This window comes from Rosa chinensis, chromosome 4 (assembly GCF_002994745.2).
Source record: "Rosa chinensis cultivar Old Blush chromosome 4, RchiOBHm-V2, whole genome shotgun sequence".
In the NCBI taxonomy this organism is placed as follows: Eukaryota; Viridiplantae; Streptophyta; class Magnoliopsida; order Rosales; family Rosaceae; genus Rosa; species Rosa chinensis.
The window spans coordinates 49,786,110-49,806,811 of NC_037091.1; the positions used below are offsets into that span (position 1 = coordinate 49,786,110).

Sequence of the window (20,702 nt, forward strand, 5' to 3'; positions counted from 1 at the left end):
ACATGAAAATGCACTCCATCAAGAGCAAAAGCCAAGTAGCTCGACCTCAAAATCTGGACAAAAAAAAAAAAAAACAAGAATTTCCCTAGATCTAACTAAATGTGTTCCAGTAAGTAAGCAATACAAAGCGTGGCTCCCTTTCTGTGCAAAGTAAATACGCGTCGGTTGGTGTCATCTTTTTCGACCCTTTAACTCTTTAAGGCTTTAAGCTACCAGAGCTAAGCTACCTCCTCCTTTCTGCTTTATACTTTAATCTTTCACCCTTATTTAACTCGTTCCTTGAATTTTCAGAACCAGAGACAAGTCATCACCATACTTACCCTCTCACCCTCTCACTCTCCACTCTATTCTTTTCTCCACCCCACTCGTAGTGGAATATTTATACCTCATAACCAACAAACCTAATCCTCTCATCCTCCTCCTCATCCTTCTATTTTCTTCTTTGAGGTCTCTCTGATCTCAAACCACCTTCTAAAAATGGAAAGAGTTCGAAGATTCTCACTTCTTGGTCTCATTTCGTTCCTAGTCATGATCTCCACTCCAACTGTGTCGTCGTCGCGAGCTTCTAAGCCGGAGACAACCTCAAAGGACCAGATCGAATGCACAATGTGCGCCGCATGCGAAAACCCATGCTACCAAGTCCCGTCGCCGCCGCCACCTTCGCCTCCTCCACCGTCAAAGCCTCCACCATCTTCCTCATCCTCACCCATCTGCCCACCTCCTCCGGCACAACCTAGCTCCGGCACCACCTACAACTCTCCCCCGCCGCCTTCCCAGCCCATTTACACTTACTACCCGCCGCCGGCCGGAGGAGGTGGAGGAGGTGCGTTTTATCCTCCGCCGAATGGCCAGAACTACCCGGGGCCGCCGCCGCCGAACCCAATTGTGCCCTACTTCCCGTTTTACTATCACACCCCTCCTCCCGGGTCTATATCATCCAGCTCAGTTCAGCTCACTAGCTACTCAATAATAATTTACAGTTTCATTAGTGTTGCTCTGTTTTCTCGTCTGTTTTGACGGAAAAGGAGAGAGAAAAATGGTTCAAACTTAATAATGAAGTAGCCTCGCAGATCTACAAATGTGCAGAGTGAGAGAGAAGATCCAAAGTGATGGTGCTGATGAGTTCTTGATCTTGCAGAAGAGTGAAGAAGAGGAAACAGAGGACTTTGCATTTCCGGAAATGCCCTCGTGCAACAGTGAACAAAAGTTTCTGTGCAGTGTTTACTGGAAATTTGAGCTTCTTTCCATTGCAGAAGGAAAGTAATCTCTAATCTATCTCTCTCTCTCTCTCTAAATTTCTCAGACCTCTGTATCATGATGTAGGGTGTAGGGTTGAACTGTAATTTTGATGACAATGTGTATCTATTAATTGCTATTTCTTCGTTAATATATATGATATGATGATCAAATTAATTAAGAAGAAATTTACTGTACTCGATCATTTTTGACTTTTTGTTGATGATAATATTATTGATGGGATTCATCGATTAAGAAAGTTCCAACTACTTGCTCTACTGTGGAATCATGGGAGATAAATGAACAAGTAATAAACAAAACATAGGCTCTTTCGAGGACCCATATCTAATTGATGGCCACCTACAAGACCCAACTGTAATTTTCTCCATTGTACAAGTCATAATTATTATTAGCTTCTTATCTTTGTGACAAGGATATATGCCATCCTTTGATGTAGGGCCTTTAACGTTTGCATGAAATTATTCGTTTGTTGGTCAAGATTGGTATCATGTTATCTTGTTTTGATTTGCTGGATTAAAGATCAAAATCTTACACCGATCCAATTGTCTTTTTGGATGGTAAGTATTATGTTTTAACAACTAGAACTCACTGCTATGTTAAAGTTTGTGGCGAGCGGTTGTGTCACGTAACGCCTCTAATTCACTGATAAGAATCTCGTAGATCAATATACCATATTAATAATATCTTTTCATTACAAACATAATGAAAATACTTTTGATGCCTAATGTATCATATGATCAGTGAATCACACATGTCGCATGTCACGGATATATGTTCCCAGAGAAAACTCCTCGCATTTGCGGGCCAAATCGGCAAGATCCTAACCTTTTTTTTTATGACAAGGAAGATCCTAACCTCTGACAAGATTCAAAACTGAATACATGAATAACTAATGACGAGTCACGATGACTCATAGGCCATAGCTACTGTGTCAACCAAATTATGAGAGGCACATACTTCTGGTGGTAGAGATGGATCGAAGGGAATGGAAAGTGTTTGGCAGCACAGAGTTTGGCACTGTGCGTGCTTTTGATGAATGATGTGGTGTGCCATAGTCCATCGAGTGATTGATAGAGTCGTCCTTTTTCATATAATTCCATATCCGACCATGTGCAAAAAGTTGCATCATGCATTATGCTTTTGCCTAAGCTATAACAAAGAATGGGAATCACAAAGTTCCATGTTTTCTTTAATTTCCTTACCCTAATTCAGTGGGAACACCATAAGATCCACCGACCACGTTAGCTTACATTGGCCCTTGTATAGGGTCATTAGCGTGTATGATTTACCCTTTTTGTTGGTGAAATAGAAAGTTCTGACCCTAAAAAAAGGCTAAAAAGAAAATGAAAATAATAAGATAGATGACAAGGCAGAAATGAACAAAGTCAGCAAAGCTTGGATTGGCAATGCGGTGGCAGCAAGCTAGAGGACGAAAAGAGTTTTATACCAACTTGAACCGATGGCTCTCCTGTGAGAGCATTCAACGTGGCATGTTCGTCTTATCAGTTACACATTCATTTTTATCTTAACAATGTTTACCTGTAGTTTAACTCTAAGGCTGTGTTTGATAAAAGGCTGTGTTTGATAAAATAGATGAGATCAGATTAAGATTTCAAACTGTATTAGACTAGACTAGATTGGATAGAAAATTACCAATCTTACGTGTGTATAACAAGATTGGTAATTGGATAACTAAAAGATTTTACAAAAAAAAAAAAAAAAAGCGATTGAGTTGAGTCTACTAAAAAATGGACTTGTCATCTTCATCTTCCACCGCTTCAACCTCCACTTTCAACCTAACCATGGCCGCCTCCCTCATGGCAGTTTTCGCCTTCTACATATACAAACACAGCGTCGACCAAGTCCTCAACCGCCTCATCGAGATCCACCGCAAGCCGCCGTTTCGCTTCACCACCGAAGAGGACGACGATGAAGAAGACGATCAACAGCAGCATCAAGGGTTTGGTTCGGACCGTGAGATCGTAATTGATCAGAAAACAATGTCATCCCGGTTCTTAGATGAGAAATTGCTGCCTACTGCGGATATGAGAAGTGGTGGTTTGATCGAGAAGGAGGTCAAGTATTCTTCTTCAAAGGATGATGATGAAGGCTCGGTATTGGGTAGGTAGCGTTTTTCAGCTATTTGGTCATATCCAGATGGATAAGACTTATCTTACCTTTGCAAGAGAATTTGATATCAAGGTCTGACATGATAAAAATGATTAAGTTACTCGATATCCAGTCATCCAAACACAGGTCCTCATTAGATTGGAGATAATGTGGGTTGGCAATATGGTTTAGTGGCAATTTGGTTTAGTTGCAATTGTAATCACTCAAGTTAAGTTGTTGGAGACTAAATATCTCACGTTAGAAAAGTAACAACAGATATATAACTTATAAGTGAGCGGATCAAATTCAATGGTACCGAGGTCTTTTGTGATTAAAATTCAATATCTAATAAGTGGTTAAGTTTTGTCAATATCAGTACAATAGTAGACCATGGGCCACTCTAGTTGCTGTTTAACACAAGTTTTATTCTTACTAACTCTAAAAGGCCAATCTTGTTGGTGTTACTGGAACTTGGTTAGTAGGACACTCATGGGCTGAGATAGCCTGCAAATTCAAGCATTAGCCAATAATCTTTGCAGTTTTGGCAAGTCTTGATTTACCAGTTGCACGAGTTGTGAGACCGATTCGTGTGACCGTGGTCTGCTTTCTTTTGACTGTAATGTATATCAACTCCAAAATTGCTTAAAGATGCAGAATTGGAAAGAGATAATCATCATCGATCAAAGAAAACACTATCAATTCAAAATATGAGAAAATAAAAATACCATTCCTTTATTACAAATCTATACCGCATTTACTTTCATTGGACGGTCAGACAAATGTTGGATCGGCCGGCCAGACCAGAGGGGGTTTTAGGGTTCAATATGAAAAATTTGTTAGTGAATCGCGGCAAGTCAGCAAAGTCCGGCTGCTTCGGTAGTTACCGTCTTAACGATATAAGAAAAGAGGCGAAAGCAAACGACGCTCTGTGCCTCCGGGACAAATTTGATGAGGGCTGCCTGAAACAATGAGCTGGAAAGCACCCACAGTATTGCGTAATGGGCTTTTGGTAGTGGGGTCCATGTCAAGTTGGCAATTGGTATTGGCATGGTATCCGAGGTACACGCACTCCAAGTGCATGAGGATTTCTCCCAAAGTCCCATCCCATTCTATGGTTTTGGGTCCCAGCACCAATCAAATCCAATTCCACAGTCAGTTTCTGGGCCGAGCTTTCTGGACTTTTAATCATCATCATCATGGGTCAGGCCCATCTCTTTAATCATCATGAAACAGTTTGAGTCTGGTCTTAGGCATTTACGCTGTGCACACCAACACCATGAAACCATAGAGGACTATTAGAGGCTCAAGAACCCTACCTAGGGCATATTTACTTGTACCAGATCATTTGGTGGGGTGCGCCAAATCCTATTGTAGTGCAACACAAGGATGACGCGTATGAATTTTTTTTTTTTTTTTTTTGAAATGAAGCTATGAATCTTAGTATCAAGCTATTTTGGTGGACATAAGGATGACACGTATGAATCCTAGTAGCAAACTACTTTGGTGGACTAATCCCTTAAAAAGATTTATTTAATATCAAGCGAGTTATTGACCTACGTATCTAGATATTAAGAATAGATACTGCACCTGATCTTAGCTAAGAGGCTGAGAAAGTCATGATTATTTCAATATCGAACCACCTATATTATACCAAACTTTCTTCTCCCATTTCTTTCGATGTAACAATGTGAGAGTCTCGATGGTTTTCCACTTTTCCTTGTTTTCTTTCCACCGCAGGCACATCTCAAACCTCTCCACAATATCAGACACAAGAAATAGAACTGCCTAAGATCGAGATTGCGGGATCGATTGGTCAGATCACCGAGTCTTGGTGATTTCATCTGGTCATTATACTTAATGAGTTTCCATCATCAATGAGTTCGAACGGGGCTTAGTATAAATGTCACAAAATCAAAACGTCTCCTGCCATGAGCCCATTAATGATTTTCAATGTTAAAAACAGTTAACGAATTGCATTAGTGAAGAACACAAAAACTAAGATTAATGTATTTGTTTTCTTTTAAATCTTTTTAGTTGTGTATGGTACTATTGACACCATGGCAACAATAACAACCTAAAGAGTCAAGATTTGAGATCGAGTACCAACTAGCAAAGTACTCAAAAACAGCATTCAATTTTCAGAAGGAACAAGAAAACATAATCTGATTAGAATATTATCAACTATTAGCGTTTAAGGTTCTTTCTTCTTTTAATTTAGCTAACTACAAAATGGGGTTTCAAGTTTCATAAAACCTTAGAGATTAGAGGCTCTCAAGATGGGTGCTCCGTGCTCTTATTGGAAGAACTATAGAGATTAGAGGCTCAAGAACTCTAGCTGGGGCTTATTACTTGTACTAGATTTGGTAGGGTGCGCCAAACCCTGTTATAGAGCAACACAAGGATGATGTGCATGAGTCCTAGTAGCAAGCTACTTTGGTGGACTCAACTTTCTTCTCCTACTTCTTTCGGCCTAACAATGTGTGGGAGTCTTGAAGAGTTGAAGGTTTTCCTTGTTTTCCTTGAGTTTCACCGCGGGTACATCTCAAACCTCTCCACGGCCCAAGTATCGTCATCAAAAACCAGAAATAGAACTGCATATGATCGAGAATCTGGGATTGATTGATTAGATCAACAAGTCCTCTTTGCGGCTTCATCTGTATATACCATGGGGAATTATATATTAGTTTTTTCTTTCATTTTTCTAGTTGTGTATGGTACCATCTAAAGATTTTTATGGCCAACAATAACAACCTAAAGATTTTTTTTTGGCAAGAATAACAACCTTGAGATTTGAGATACCATCTAGCAAGCAGCAAAGTACTCAGAAACAGCATTGTTTTTTTAGAAGGAACAAGAAAACATAATCGGATTAGAATACTATCACTAGTTCTATTGCGCTTAGCTTTTAAGGTCTTTTCTTTTAATTTAGCTAACTACAAAATGGGGTTTCTAGTTTCAACATTCCACTATGCTTCTTTGACATGTTAGTCTTCTACATCCATGACATAAAGTCAGAAAACAAGGAGATAATAGAGTTGGTGAACTTGAAGAAATTAAAAACAAACACACCATACTAAGAGAGCAAGGTCTTAATGCACACCCAAATAGCTCATGAGAAATAGTGACATACACTAAATGCACCAAAAGCTAGTTGGTCTAGCATTTAGAGAGCATATGCATTAAGACCTGCTCTTAGTATGGTGTATTAGGTTTGAATCTTCCTCATAGATGAAGAACTATATAATATTTATGGTCAAAATGCACCATAACCTTTCCCTCCATTCCAAGATTGCATGCTAACATATTGATTTTACTAATATTTACTAATAAAAAATAAATAAAATATTGATTTTACTAATTACATACTAAATTTTCTCATCCTGCCGATATATAGCCTCATCTTCTCCAATTTAATATATGTTCATTCGATTCTATCACTAAATACTCATTTACATTCAACATGAATAGAATGTCAAAAGAAAAAAGTGCGTGCAGCCATTTACCGATAGAAATGGACGGAAAATCTATTAAATCGTGTAGATAGATAGATATATTTGCAAGAGTAAGAAAAATTAGTGTGCAATTGGATATAACTAATAAGTTAATGTATAGGATAAATATTAGAAACATATTGTGGTATTTCAGTCAATAAGCCAATAGATATTTATAGTTGGGTGGGCGCGGGTCGGGTCGGACCGATTTTGGGCCAAAAACCGCATCCGACCCATATTCTTCGGTGGGCTGAATATTAGGACCGAAAACTGAATGTTAATGGACTGGGCGGAAAAATTCGGGTGACCCGAACTTTCAAGTCGACTCGATTTGGTTTGGGTTGATCGGCATCGTCGCTCATCTTCGTTGGTCGTCAGTCATCGTCGTTGGTAGGCGGTGTTATGCAGAATTACAGATTGAAGGTTGAAGGGTCCGACTTGGCGTTGTGCAGATCGAAGGCGTTGGTAGGCTGAGGATTGAGCACGGTGTCAAAGGTGTTGGTAGGTAGCGTTGGTCGGCGGCTGTGAGAGACTGAGAGAGTGGTTGGTCGAGAGAGATGAGAGGAGAAATGAGAAGCTGAGTTAGAGTCGCGGAGAGATGAGGAGATTTTTAGGGATTGTGTATGATTTTCAAGAGAGTAGAGAGAGCGAGGGGGGGGGGGGGGGGGGGGAGAGAAAGAGAGAGAGAGGGAGGAGAAAACGGCTTGATTAGAATGAATGAGAGTCTGAGAGTGGGTGTAAATTAAATGTTTTTATGATCAGGTAAGGTCAAGTTCACATGAAACCAATCAGAAGTTGACACCTATTAAAAATTAAATGAAAATTAATATTTTACATAAGTTCGGCTCGTTCGGTTTATTTTGGTCGGTTCAGACCCGATTCGGTCCAGTTTGATGCATTTTTCTTCACTGTTTTTTCCAGTTCGGTAACCGAAACCCTTTTTCCTGCCCGGTTACGCCGGTTTTCTGCTCCCAGTTCGGTTTCTGCCCACCCCCTAATTTATACAGGAATGTTCAACATATGGACTAGAGGATTGACGTTGTTTACTCCCAAACTCGATGTCTAATTCAACCATTAATCGGTTATACTCGTTGATTAAATTAAGAGTTCAACGGTGAAGAGCGTTATAGAATTTTCTATATACTAAGATTCCATTTTTGTAAACATGGAGTAGCTGGGGTTGGATAGTTTGATTTGGGTCATATATCTTCATTGATAAGTAGGGGGCCAATGGCCATAAAAGCTTGTGATACTTGTGAAGCAACAGTAAATTCCACACATGTGGTGGTGACGGCGCCATTACTAGAGCTTATATTAGACGTAGCAGCCTTTTGTGATAGCTAGGGTGGCTCAACAATGTACTCACTACCGAACACGAAAGCTAACAAGTAAATAGGTATTATGACCGTAATCCTCAGCCTTTGATTTCCTGCCATTTTATCAAGCTTAACTATCATTATGATCTAAGGCCTAGTCTTGTACTCTTGTTCATCACATCATAATCATGAGGAAATCTAAGATTGAATGCATGGCACTAGCACTATTCTGTCTTGGATTTCTTCACTACATTTGTACATGAGATTTCATTATATATTTAGACATGAAGGGTAAGTACAAACCAGATTTTATTGATTAACTCGATCCGATACAAAGAGAATTTAATTGATAACCAATAACAAGTACGCTTAAAAATTATTAAAAATTAGAATTATCGTTTTAGAATCCCTCACTAACAAATAAAGGAAAACACTAAAAAAAACAATAAACTCTAAAAAAAAATTAATAACGAAAAAAATATAAATGACAGATTTACAGTGTTCAACATAATAAGAAAGACAACTCGTGATTCATGTTAGACATAAAACTTGACAGCTATGCTAAAATGATTGGTTTGGTTTTTAAGATTGATTTTGGACATGGTCTGATTCTTGGTTTAGCTGAAATGATGCAGACAATTACAGACAAAAAAATTGATTCTATTTCAACCTCAGACTTGGCCAAACCATGTTTTTCCTAATTTTCCCCCCCAAAGTTCAAACCAATAGATCTGCCATCATGATGGAATATCCTCACCAAGTCAACAGTCAAGACTTGCTAAAAATGCTGAAATCTTTTGAATTTCCCTCTATGGATACAACATTTAAAGCTGCAAAACTTGCAGGACTAAACCTTTTTGTCCATCCAATTTTAACCCTCTTCTACTGTGTTCTGAACCAAATCCACAAAACAAATCATTCCCTCAAGAGATTTACTTTCCACTCCCCACACATGAAATTTCACTTTCCCTCTTCAATTATCTTTCAAAGTTCAAACTCATAGTCGTAGTGAGGTACAAACAAAGAGCAAAACATTGTCAGGCTCCTAGGGCTAGAGATAGGCTTTTCTTTGTGCCCTATTCTGTGTGATAGGGTTCGGTAATTTGGTAAATCAGCCTTGGAAAGGTAAATGAGTAACAAAAGAAATCTAGCACACAAGAACATCCACATAGAAGATGAGAGAAACAACAATTCACATCAAATACTAGTAGCATTTAGAATTAATGTCAGCCAAAAATAGGGCATTACACTTGCTCAGTTACTCTCCAAAAACCCCAAGATTAATTACTACTACTTCTTAGTAGACAAAAATAAAGAACAAAGTAAATTTCACTAATGAAAGAAGTTACACTCAAGAAACAGATAAGGTTAGAATTGCAATTTTGCCTACAAACTATTTTAATCTCATTATTTATCATTCGCTTCTTCTTCTTCTTCTTCTTTCTTCTTCGGCTAAGCAGATACAGAGCCATAAGAAAGAGCCATCAGTAGCACAGCCGCTTGTTCTTCTTCGCCCAACTTCCTCCGCTGCCTCTCCACCGTCGATCTCTGCATCAACACCTCTCTTCCCAGAGCCAATAGCCTCTGTTTCAAGCCGTCTCCGAGCTGCTTGTTGCTACTGCTCTTTTTCCCCTTTCGATTTTCATCTGCGCTGCCGCTACCGCCGCCGCCAGCCCCGCTTTTGTTTATGCCCAAAATGGCCCTCCTCTTCTTCCGGCTTCTGATCCCGCACGCATTGCATAGCGACTGTAAACACAAACAGAGATCACAGATCAGAAACCCAGAAACAAATTTTGAAAAAATAATTAGGGTTTTTTTGGGGGGTGAGAGTCACCTTAGGCCCGGCTGGACCGCCTCTCCACAAAGGGGTTTTGGAGGTGCCGCAATCGAAGCATGTCCTCTTCTGGCCTTCTTCCGATGAGCCTTCATTTGGGTGTTTGATGACGTTCATGTCCTCCGACTCTGATCCCTGCACAAACACACACAACCGATCCGATCAGCAACTATTCAGATCAAACCCACAAGACTGAGATCACAAAAGGAAAGCTCTGTACCTGATCACTCAGCTTATCGCACGGATCCAACATTTTGCGTAACTATTTCGAAGATCTAAGACGGACCCAGATGAGAAAAACGAGTGAATCGTACTGGGTATCCACTAATTTGATCCAACTACAACAAAGGGCGGCGCAACTCGGAGCAAAACCCTAGTTGTGGTACACCCAGAAAACAGAGCAAGAAATCTAGATCGATCAGCTGCTAGCTTTGATTTGGTTGAAGGGCTGAAGCGAGATAACAAATCAAAGTGATTAGGAGCTAAGGTGATCAGAACCAAACAGGAATCAGGGAAATGATTGAGAAAAAACAGAGAGTTGGGTGTGATCAAACGAATCAAAATGAGCTAGTGTGAGGATCAAGATGAGGATAGATAGATATATATGAAAGCTAAAGCGGTGGGAAAGAGAGATAGGGCAACAGTGAGAGAGGGAGTGATGAGAAAGATGGGACGAGAAGGAAAGAGAGGGGGGGAGGCTTAAAAATGAGGAATCAAACCGACACAGAAGCAATAACCAGCCGCAGCAGATCTAAAAATTGCCTCTCTTTATATAAATGGGATGCGAAACCCTAGCCCTGGGAGTTGGGAAATGACGGGAATGGCCCTGCTTACAGAAAACACCACAATTTGATCCAACCCGCCAAAAGGGGGTTTGGCGGAATCAACAAAAAGGGCGCCATATCTGAAATGGGGGATTTGTCTCTGTTTGTGAATTTTTCAATTCGTTTTCAAATTTTTTTTTTTTCAAGGGAGGAAATATAATTCCAATATAATTATGGAATGATTAATTGGGGTGGTGATGGAAATCAGAGAAGGACAGGAAAAAGAGGGATGGAGGGGTGAGTCAGAGATTGTTGCTTCCTGCCCCGTTTGATAGGTCAAACCCACTCTGCCCCTCTCACCCCGCCTTGTCATCACTTTTGGGAATTTGGGGGCAAAAACATGTTTTCAGTTGGCGGCAAAACCAAATTTCACTTCCATTTTCATTATCCTGTTTAAGATTTGGTGTATTTTCCGGATATTGTTAAGCACCATACTCCCAACCCAACAGAAAGCAAAAAAAAAAAAATCTTGGGATGCCTCCAATGGTCGATCTTAATGCTCAATTTTGGGTTGGTTGAGGTGTAATATTATCATCGTTAATATAATTATGAATCAATTTACGTTATAAATGACATGACTTGACATGTCAACGAACTGCAAAAACAGGCATAATGTTCATTCTTGCTCATGCGGGCTTGGTGAAATAAAAATTGAGCCAATTAACTAGTGAGAAAAAAATAATTGAAAAAGAAGAAGAAGTTAACATATATACCTGCAAAATGGTTTTGACCTTTTGATACAAGATGATGTCATAACTATACGACATGAATATACTACAAAATCGGGTGCGTTACGGTTGAGTGAAAATGAGACGGCACAGTATGATAGTCGAACGGACAATTTAATCTAAATTTGTTATATGCGGGGTCAATAAATCAAATATTGAGTGGACATCAATAACTTTCAAAGAATACTCTCCCTTTTTTTTTTCGAAAAGTTGAAACCCAATCAAACTGGGAGGCACATTCACACGTCCAAATTATTATTAATTATAGATTGTCGCATCAGGGGGATGTAATATCTGAACCCCGAGCGCTTATAGAAGCTTTACAAAAATCCTCATAAAGAACATCCTGTGAGTAGTTAGGAGTCTCCTCTAAACATAGAGGAAATCTATTTTCAGAGAATGCTCTCCCTTTTTATCCCCTCTAAAAATTCAACTTTTCTACTTCATTTGAATCAAATTCATTGATTTTCCATACAAGAAATATTACCTACGGAAAAGAACCTCTTACATTACCAACCATAACTTGAGATATTGTCGATCAACAACCTTGGTCAACAAATTTACTACACTACCAAAAAGACAATACCTCATCAGTTACTAAGTAAGTCATCGATTATGTTCCAATGAACTTAAACATTACGAGATTTGAGAGAAATAATACAAAATAAAGGAATCTAACTCTCGTGTTAGAGAGAGTTAACAGCTAACAAACCAAGGTACTCGATTATAAATTAAGCAAAAAGACAAAGAAAAAGAGTAGGAAAAAAAACTCATTTTAGTTGAAGCATATTTTCTGTGATTAAATTGTTCAATAAAAGAAATTGCATATTTTGATAATTAGAATTAATAATAGATATTGATTATCATCATAATTGTTACAATTGTTTTAGAGAAAAAGTGCTCGAATATAATTTTTGTTCACATCAAGTTGAGTCAAAGTACAAGATTGTGCACATCCCAAAAGAAAACATGGAATTGAAAAGAAAAGGTTGTCTTATCCACAGTTGCTCTAGACGTCTAGTAATCTCTATTACTGGATACCAAAGAAGCAGAGGCGGCGAGTGGCATTCCATTACCCATGTAGCTCTCTGCAAAACCACATCTCCATGATTAGGTTATCCTCCTTGTCTTCATTTCCTCATCTCAAATAGTCCTTGGCATATATAATCGCCCAATTAGATCCACGCTTCTAGTTGAAATAAGACAAGTTAGTCCATCTTAAGTGAAACACGTGTTTTGTTATATTGCAAAATACCTGATTACAAGATGAGGAGCGATAATGGGCGAGGCTGGGTTTGTGGGTGATTTTCTGGTGGTGATAATGTAGACACTCCATTAGTAATGGAAGGAATATCACGATTTATCAGTTTTCTCTGTTTGCTTTTGCGGAAAAAATTTCTTAAATTCTATTAGCAAAATAAAAGAAGATATGTCAATTAAGAGAATCGCTAGTACTCATTTTATAACGGAGTTACATGAAGATTAATTTCAGTTTGATTTAGCCCTAGTATGTAAATCACTTACGTTCTTTGTTATTTAACTTTTAAAGACAATAATGCTTAGATTAATTTCATTAGTAGTTTAACACTAGTCTCTAAATCTGAGAAACTATTGCATATGTTTTACTTCTTTCTATTTTTAGAAATCGTGTAACGCAATGTGCTCGACAGATTGTCTTCAAAGTCATAATAAAATAACTATAAAGAGAGAAACAATAGTCATCTCTATCCATCAGCATCTTAAAAAAGAAAAATTCATGAATCCACAATGAAAAGTCCTTGGAGAGGCTCGATCACTAACCCTTTCGGTATCCTTAGCCGCATAGATATGATACAGATAGACAGGGGGACGCCAAGGCTTTGGTAATAGGAGACAAAAATTTGCCTGATATTATATGATACCAAGGAAAATGAAAGCTCATGGGGCATCATTGTTTGTCTCCAAGACTGACAAATATTAGCCGTGGACCACAAAATTTCTAGTTAATTATTTTCAACCATCACCCACTTTTTTTTTTTTTTTTAACTGCGCTTGAAGCACAAATTTGACAGTGTTAAGTAAATAAATATGTAGGGCATGCTAGCTAAGCTAGCTCTGTATATCTTCACATTTTAAATGATGTTAATATCATTTATGGCTCGATCTCCATCACACAGACTCTGAGTGACTGAAAGACACAGTCAACGACTCTTGGAGAGAATGAGACTTTTGATTGGAAATTGAGGATCCGGAAATTGAGCTCACTCTCTCGCTCTTGCTTCAGGAGTTAAAGGTGTCAAAAAAAAAAAAAAAAAAAAATCATCTGAATTCAGCTATTCTAAAAAAAAAGTCACGAAGTTATGTGAATTTCGTAAAATTTTTAATTTATTCATAGTCGTACAAGTTAATTTCTCAATATTTTGTGGAGAGAGTATTCAGTATATTGACATGCACTTGCACCAATAGAATTGGATGACTGGATAACATCAAGTATGTTTTTTTATTATTAAAAAAAATGTTCATAAATATTAATGACTGTGATCTGCTAGTTCTCTTGTAACAGCCCCGATCACCTGGTCAGCAACTGACCAGGGATCATTTGCACACTTACCGTCCGATTGAAATCGGACGGTTAACATATCTCCTTCCCTAAAATCTAAATATCTGTCAACCGTCCGATTTCAATTGGACGGTAAGTGTGCAAATGATCCCTGGTCAGTTGCTGACCAGGTGATCAGGATCGCTCTTGTAATGTCGGTGCATAAAAGAAATTTTCATATTTTGCATGCTATGTTATACAATTAACATACATGACTCCTTGTTAGATGTCAAAATGATCCGAAAATGATAGTGCTTACATATGAATTGCGGTGGGGAAGGTTGGAAAATCTTATACGGCAACCAGAGCAAAATATTAGTAGTCTCTAGCAATGAAAGACCAAGCTTAAAATTTGACCAACTCCAACAGATTCCCCATATTTTGATTTTTTTCTACTTTAGGGAAATATGAGCCTCTTTTGCTCAAACATATTCCCTATAACTATCTCTATTTTAGAGAAAGTGAGGAAATAGAAAACCAACTATTTTAGAGAAAGTGAGGAAAGAGAAAACCAAATTCCCTATATTTACAGTAAACTCTAAAATTTCAATAAAGAATATGGAGATTTTAGAGATTGCTGTAAAATATGAAATCTGTTGGAGTTGGAGAAGAAAAATAGGCTAAAACCTTAACTTTTGCAAAATTTGTGCCCCGATTGTTTTTTTCTTCCCTATAATACAGAACTTATAGGCTCTGTTGGAGTTATTCTTAGAAATCCATTGTCACCAATGACCCAATGTATCGTAAAGCTAGCTTATCTCTCTCTCTCTCTCTCTCTCTCTCTCTCTCTCTCTCTCTCTCTCTCTCTCTCTTTTTTTTTTTTTTTTGGAGAATTAGCTAGCTTTTCTTTCTGAGTCGTGTGAAAATGCGAAATTTGTGCCCCGATTGTTTTTTCCCCACCTTATAAGCTATAGAGACCTCCAAAGCTACGATCCAAAAAAAACAGCTTGCTAAATAGACGACCATAGATTGTATTGTCGTCACTTGCTATTCATCTTTCTATGGTCATCTATTTCCAGCAAAGTTCACGAGATCTCCTAGAGAGGTCTCCAAAATCTTTGTCCTTTTTGCGGGAGAGGTCTATAAATTACAAACATATTAGTTGCTTCCGTATAAGCATTCTCTCAGTAGCTACAAGCATCCCTCCTCGCACCCACAAAACCTAAGCCGTCATCATGTTACAATCTACCATGGCCCTATTACGATGAGCATGTTCTGCAGCTGCTAAGTTGTGAACACTCCTAGCTCATTTGCCAAGCCTCAATTATCTGGGAACATCATCATCTTTCTGAGGTTTTGTCTATCATGTTATTGCCCACCCCCAAATGGGATGCCAAACAGAGGTCCCCAGACAGACCAAAATGCTTGGACAATTTTGGAAGGGGAGCCAAATTCCTAGCATAACTGGCTGCCACACTCCTTGGTGCTTTTAGAGGAACACTAAGGTCAAAAGTTTTCCATCACTCTGGGTAAGTGGCCTTGGAAGGTCGAAATAGCCACGCTTCTTGATGCCTAAAGGTGAGAATCGAACGAGTGAAGGTAATCTTATTAACAACAGAATACAAACTTTCTATACAGTAAGGTTTTCCTTCAAATTTTTCCCATAGTTCCATCCGCCCAGTCTGGAGCACCAAACCCAGAACTTGTGGCCACGTCAAGCATAGTAGACTGTAGGTAAAAAAATATTCAACACGAGACTTTAACTTGGCTGAAATATTTCACAAGGTAATTACCAAAATACAGCTAAACCTTTCTCCTTGAAATACACCAGAAAATGAGTTTAACAAATCTATATTCACTCGACAAGGCAAAACAACTCCCGACTCTGGAAAAAATACCCGTACAGACTACGACTCAAAATTATAAAAAGATTGAACTCGATGCTGCATTCAAGAAACCACCCTCACTAGCATATTCGTTTAGGGGCCCTGTTTATGCAACAACGAGCCACTACGACACTTGCATAGTATTTCACGTTAGGACGCAGTGATAATCATCCCTGCCGACCAAACGCCATGCCATAATCAAACCGACCCATCTCTTCTTATTTGGTCATAGACTCATAGTAGAGTAAACAGACCGACCCCCCTTGGCACCTCTGACCACAATGGACACCAGACCAAACTGAAACTAGACACATGAGATGCCCCGACCACCCCGACTTGACCTGAACTTGACCCCAACATAACCCATATCAGGAAACTTCTGCTCCTCCATCCAATTGAAAGTTCCTGCATGTATGGAAATCAAAAAAGTAAATAAAAGGAAACCAATCATCACTCGCCAAACAAAGCAAAATTCAAATGGGTTGCTTACTTCAGCTAAAATTGAATCCACCAGTTGGAACTTGAGGCCCATTCCCTCCAAAGTTAAAGCCTGGCTGAGTACCATCTCCTGCTGGTAATGTCTCGTCTTCGTCCTCCAACCAATATGTCTCAAGAATTTTAACTGCCTTCTCATAGATCTCGTTGTTGTCGTGAGTCTGCAGATTTTCAATCTTTTCCAGACCATCAGCCTCATCAATCAACTGTGCATACAGGTTGGTTCCACTGTTACCCAAACTCTTTTCAGCTTCCCCAACCTTCAAAATGTTCTCCAACCCTTCTAAGCAGACAGTTACTATCCTTGGATCAGGGCATACAAGGAGATCACTTAATGGTTTTATACAGCCTTCAGTCACCAAGATCCTGGCACCACAAGGATGAGTAGAATTAATAAGCTACTACTACTAGGAAGTAGGGTAAAAAAAAAATAATAATAATTATGTGTGAATTACGCACTTAATTTGCTCATGAGTGCCACCAGAAGTAGCATTCGAAATTGCCCAAGCAGCCTCTTTCTTGATCTCAAACTCAGCAGTTTGGAGCAAATTGACAAGAGGGCCAATCAAACCAGCTTCAATTACGTACTGCAACATTTTTGAAAGTAATCAGACAGCTACAAATGATAAATGCTAGTTGAAAGAACATATCTTGGATACACTCGAACGTGTTCAAAAGTGTAGCCATGTACTTGGCATTGAAGAACATAAAACAAGATCTCAGTAAAATATGATGAGCATACAAGAAGATCTCAATTAAATATGATAAGTTAAAAACTTGGGAAGTAAAAACACTGAGCCCACCAAACATAAAACCCAGACAAATCTAAGAATGCCAGAAAAATCAGAAGCTCCAATACCATACAAGAGAAACATCGCCAAACGATGAGAATCAATACAAACACCTAAATTACAATCATTACCTGTATCTGTTCCCTGTTTCCAGCTGTAATGTTTGAGATAGTCCAGCAAGCTTCTTTCTTGATGCTCTTCTTATGATTATGTGTCAAGAGGCTCAGAAGGCATGGAAGTGCACCATTGGTGATTATACACTGAAGAAAAGGATTGCACAGAAAATCACATTACAATACAGTAGCCAAACAATCACCACAATTCAACCAGCAAGATATGTCTCTCCAATTATCATCAGTTAGACGCAGAATGAAATGTTTGTTTAAAAGTAGATGTGCACCACTGTTTTTCCATATTACTGACTTCTTAGCTATAGCACCAAATTAACATGACAGTTGCTTTTAATTTTCATTTAAAGTTTGGATGAACTAGGTACCTTTGACTTGAATCATCACTATATGATTCTAGATACAAGTTGATAAATACAACAAAAGAACAGTAAATAAAAAATAAAAATACAAAATCAAGATCAGGTTACCTGAGTCTGAAGATCATCTCCTGTCACAATATTACCAACAGTGCGAAGTGCAGGAATGAGAACCGCAGGAGATGGATGTCTAGAGCAACAAACAAAAGAAAAAAAAATTAGACAACCAAAATTACATAACACAGACGTAATTGCACACAATAAAATAACACTCAACACTCACAAGAGAAGCTGCACAAGTCGCAGGCAGACACCTGCCTCGATGACTGCTTGAATTTTGTCATTTGTACCATCCGAGAGATATGAGAGTGCCCAGCAGGCATCTGTCAAGACTTCTTCATCATTGGAATGAACTAAACGCTCAAGAGCTGGAAGAGCTGGCTTCACCTGATAATGAAACTCCCAAGTTAATATGACACAAAAGCAATAATCAATAAAGTTTCTTTGGACCCCAAAAAAATGGACAGTAAAAGCCAAAAACCTGATCAAACTGAGGCTGCGGCTTGCCCCTGCAAAAGTTTGACAGTGTCCAGGTGGCATTTCTCAGCATTGAAAGCTTTGCATGCTCATTCAACTGAGCCAGCAACGGCATCAAGGCACCACAGCTGAGGACTAGATCACGACATCTTGGAGAATCACCAGCAACATTTCCCAATGCCCAAACAGCCTAAAATTTCGGAAATACATCAAATTCAGCATAACAAATTCAATCTCTTTGGTAATTCTTAAGCAAGAACAGACAATCCACAACTTCAAAATGAGAAATATTAAGACATATACCTGCTCTCTAACATCATCACTCGGAGAAGCAAGAAGCTTCACGAATATTGGGACTGCCCCGTGATCAATCACCACCCTGGTGTTGTCCGATGTTCCTGACGCTATGTTTGTAAGAGCCCAAGCAGCCTCAAACTGGACATTAGAAAAACCAACAAAATAAGTAACAAAAACACCACCACAAAACCTAAGAGCTGAAGGCATCCACAGCAAAGCACAAACCAGCCGAATCAATAACAACACAGCACAGAATCAAATTCCAACCTGAAGTTGTGGATAATCCTCCCTGACAAGGAACTCAACGAACCGCGGAACAACCCCAGCTTGAATTACTTCCTCAATTGGAGGGCTTCTTTCTACGAAATTCAATTTTTTTTCAACTTCAGTAAGCAATACGAATTTACAATTCAACAACAAACAACAACGAAATCAAGCAGAAAAGCACATGCCAATCTTCGAAAACTCCAAAAAAACTCGAGAATCCCTAATCAGGTAACATACCTATAGAAAGTAGTTTCCGAAACTGCGTAGTAGCTTCCAGCTGCAGAGGACTTTCGCTGGACCAAACCCCGGCAACCATCGACGGTAGACTCTCCAACTGCAATCAAATCAAACCAGTACAAGATTTAACTAATTTTCTCAAACAATAAATAAATAAATAAATAATTAAACCAAAAAAAAAAAAAAAAATCCACAGCCTAACCCTATCGTTCAAAACACTAAATCAAACCCTATCAGTCTCAAAATCGGATCCATACAAAGCCAAGAACAAAGAGATCGGCGATAAAAAGCAGAAGCAAGATCGGTACCTTCTTCTCGAGGTTCGGTGGCTGAACAGAGGCCGGGAATTGCTGAGCTTGAAGACCTTCGCGGCGCTTCTTTAACAAACTCTCCTCCCTCTTGCTCTTCCGGATCTCGACCATGTTGTCCTCTCTCCGGCGACGGCCCTCCTCGGCGTCCACCGCCACCTTGTACCGGTTCCGGCGGACCTCAGTCCTGGCGTTCGGCCTGAGCGACATGTCGTTTTTTGCTGCTGAAACCCTAACTGGTTGTGCTGTAATCGGCCGGAGACGGAGAGAGGTGTGGAGAAGAAACCCTAGAGATTTTGGAGTCCTGGGAGTATTGAAATGGGAGGGACTGAGAGAGAGAGAGAAGACGGTTTGTAATTTCGTACGTGCAAGAAACTATTGGGGGCTTTGGATCTTTTTTTCCCGTTTTCTGAGGGGTGTTTTATAAGATTACCTATGGTCCTTTATTTTCAAACTAAAAGGCCCAGTAATATTGATATATATATATTTATTTTTTTTGGAAAAGGAACAAAACCAATTTTGAGTTTTTGGAAAACCAATAATTTGTTTTTCTAAAAATAAGGGGGAGGGCACCGGTCAACTCATCATTGTCTGTCATTCCTCTAACGAGAATGTAATGTAATCTATGCTGAATATAAATGTAAAGTTGTTGATTATTTGATTAGATAGTCGTGATGGTTAATTGGTTTGTTCGTCGATATTTATGGTTATCGGCATGTGGTGTTCTCTTGTGGCTAGTAGGTTCGTTGGTTGGCCAAATAAAATGAAAAAAAAAAAAAAATCACGGAGTTGAATCTCCTCAATGAATCAAAATGTTTTGTTGAGGATGATCTTGAGCTCATCCAAGTACGAATATCCATTCTTGTCATTGGTTTAGCAATGCGGACATAGGGTGCTCGTGGCTTCGAGGTTGACAGTGTATGGCTGACACTTTTCGATCGGTAAGTGAGATCATCGGTCGGCATATGAGATCATTCAATAGGTGATGACTCATGTTTTAAATCGACTAATGTCCATGGTAGAGCACTAGAGCTAAGATTTTTAAATGGGATAGGCTAACTAAAATCTTTTAATAATATAGGCTAATTTAAAAAATTTAGTGTGATATTTTCTAATATTTAATTTTAAACTAAAATTAACCCACTGCAGGCCATGTTTAACCATGCGTTTGACTAACGTGGTCGAGGGATTAAGGTAATAGTCAGCCGATTGGTACAGTGGTCAAGTCATTTGTCCGGACCATGGGTGCTAGTAATTAGCATTAATGTTGTGATCATTTCTTTCAACTTGAACGCCTATCCGATTTTTAGAAAAGGGCAA

The 20,702-nt window shown here is 38.9% G+C and overlaps 3 protein-coding genes and 1 pseudogene across 3 annotated transcripts; 1 reads left to right on the forward strand and 3 right to left on the reverse strand.

The window, feature by feature from the left end:
• The first annotated feature begins 292 nt into the window (after window positions 1-292).
• On the forward strand, window positions 293-1,448 carry LOC112198362 (proline-rich antigen homolog). Its single transcript, XM_024339471.2, has one exon. The coding sequence runs from the start codon at window positions 478-480 to the stop codon at window positions 1,015-1,017; it is 540 nt and encodes a 179-aa protein (XP_024195239.1). The 5' UTR covers window positions 293-477; the 3' UTR covers window positions 1,018-1,448.
• Window positions 1,449-4,799: 3,351 nt separating this feature from the next.
• Window positions 4,800-4,984, reverse strand: LOC112201252 (annotated as a pseudogene).
• A 4,380-nt stretch (window positions 4,985-9,364) lies between these two features.
• On the reverse strand, window positions 9,365-10,750 carry LOC112198363 (GATA transcription factor 15). The gene is made up of 3 exons (XM_024339472.2): window positions 10,228-10,750; window positions 10,008-10,142; window positions 9,365-9,919 (listed from the first exon to the last, which is right to left on the reverse strand). Exons 1-3 carry the CDS (start codon window positions 10,258-10,260, stop codon window positions 9,626-9,628), a joined length of 462 nt encoding a protein of 153 aa, XP_024195240.1. The 5' UTR covers window positions 10,261-10,750; the 3' UTR covers window positions 9,365-9,625.
• Window positions 10,751-15,812: 5,062 nt separating this feature from the next.
• Window positions 15,813-19,795, reverse strand: LOC112197477 (importin subunit alpha-1). Its single transcript, XM_024338172.2, has 11 exons — window positions 19,383-19,795; window positions 19,075-19,171; window positions 18,838-18,929; window positions 18,577-18,708; window positions 18,278-18,463; window positions 18,020-18,183; window positions 17,848-17,926; window positions 17,381-17,509; window positions 16,918-17,045; window positions 16,454-16,824; window positions 15,813-16,368 (listed from the first exon to the last, which is right to left on the reverse strand). The coding sequence occupies exons 1-10, from the start codon at window positions 19,590-19,592 to the stop codon at window positions 16,455-16,457; spliced, it is 1,587 nt and encodes a 528-aa protein (XP_024193940.1). The 5' UTR covers window positions 19,593-19,795; the 3' UTR covers window positions 15,813-16,368; window position 16,454.
• Between the last annotated feature and the right edge of the window lie 907 nt (window positions 19,796-20,702).

Bases quoted from the DNA above. Each gene is read 5' to 3' on its own strand.
- LOC112198362 (XM_024339471.2), top strand. From the start codon at position 478: ATGGAAAGAGTTCGAAGATTCTCACTTCTTGGTCTCATTTCGTTCCTA.
- LOC112198363 (XM_024339472.2), bottom strand. From the start codon at position 10,260: ATGTTGGATCCGTGCGATAAGCTGAGTGATCAG. The intron at 10,143-10,227 runs GTACAGAGCTTT...GTGTTTGTGCAG, and splicing joins GCGATAAGCTGAGTGATCAG to GGATCAGAGTCGGAGGACAT. The intron at 9,920-10,007 runs GTGACTCTCACC...TTGTGTTTACAG, and splicing joins GCGGTCCAGCCGGGCCTAAG to TCGCTATGCAATGCGTGCGG.
- LOC112197477 (XM_024338172.2), bottom strand. From the start codon at position 19,592: ATGTCGCTCAGGCCGAACGCCAGGACTGAGGTCCGCCGGAACCGGTAC. The intron at 18,930-19,074 runs GTATGTTACCTG...TGAATTTCGTAG, and splicing joins TCGGAAACTACTTTCTATAG to AAAGAAGCCCTCCAATTGAG. The intron at 16,825-16,917 runs GTGCGTAATTCA...TTGTGGTGCCAG, and splicing joins GGCACTCATGAGCAAATTAA to GATCTTGGTGACTGAAGGCT.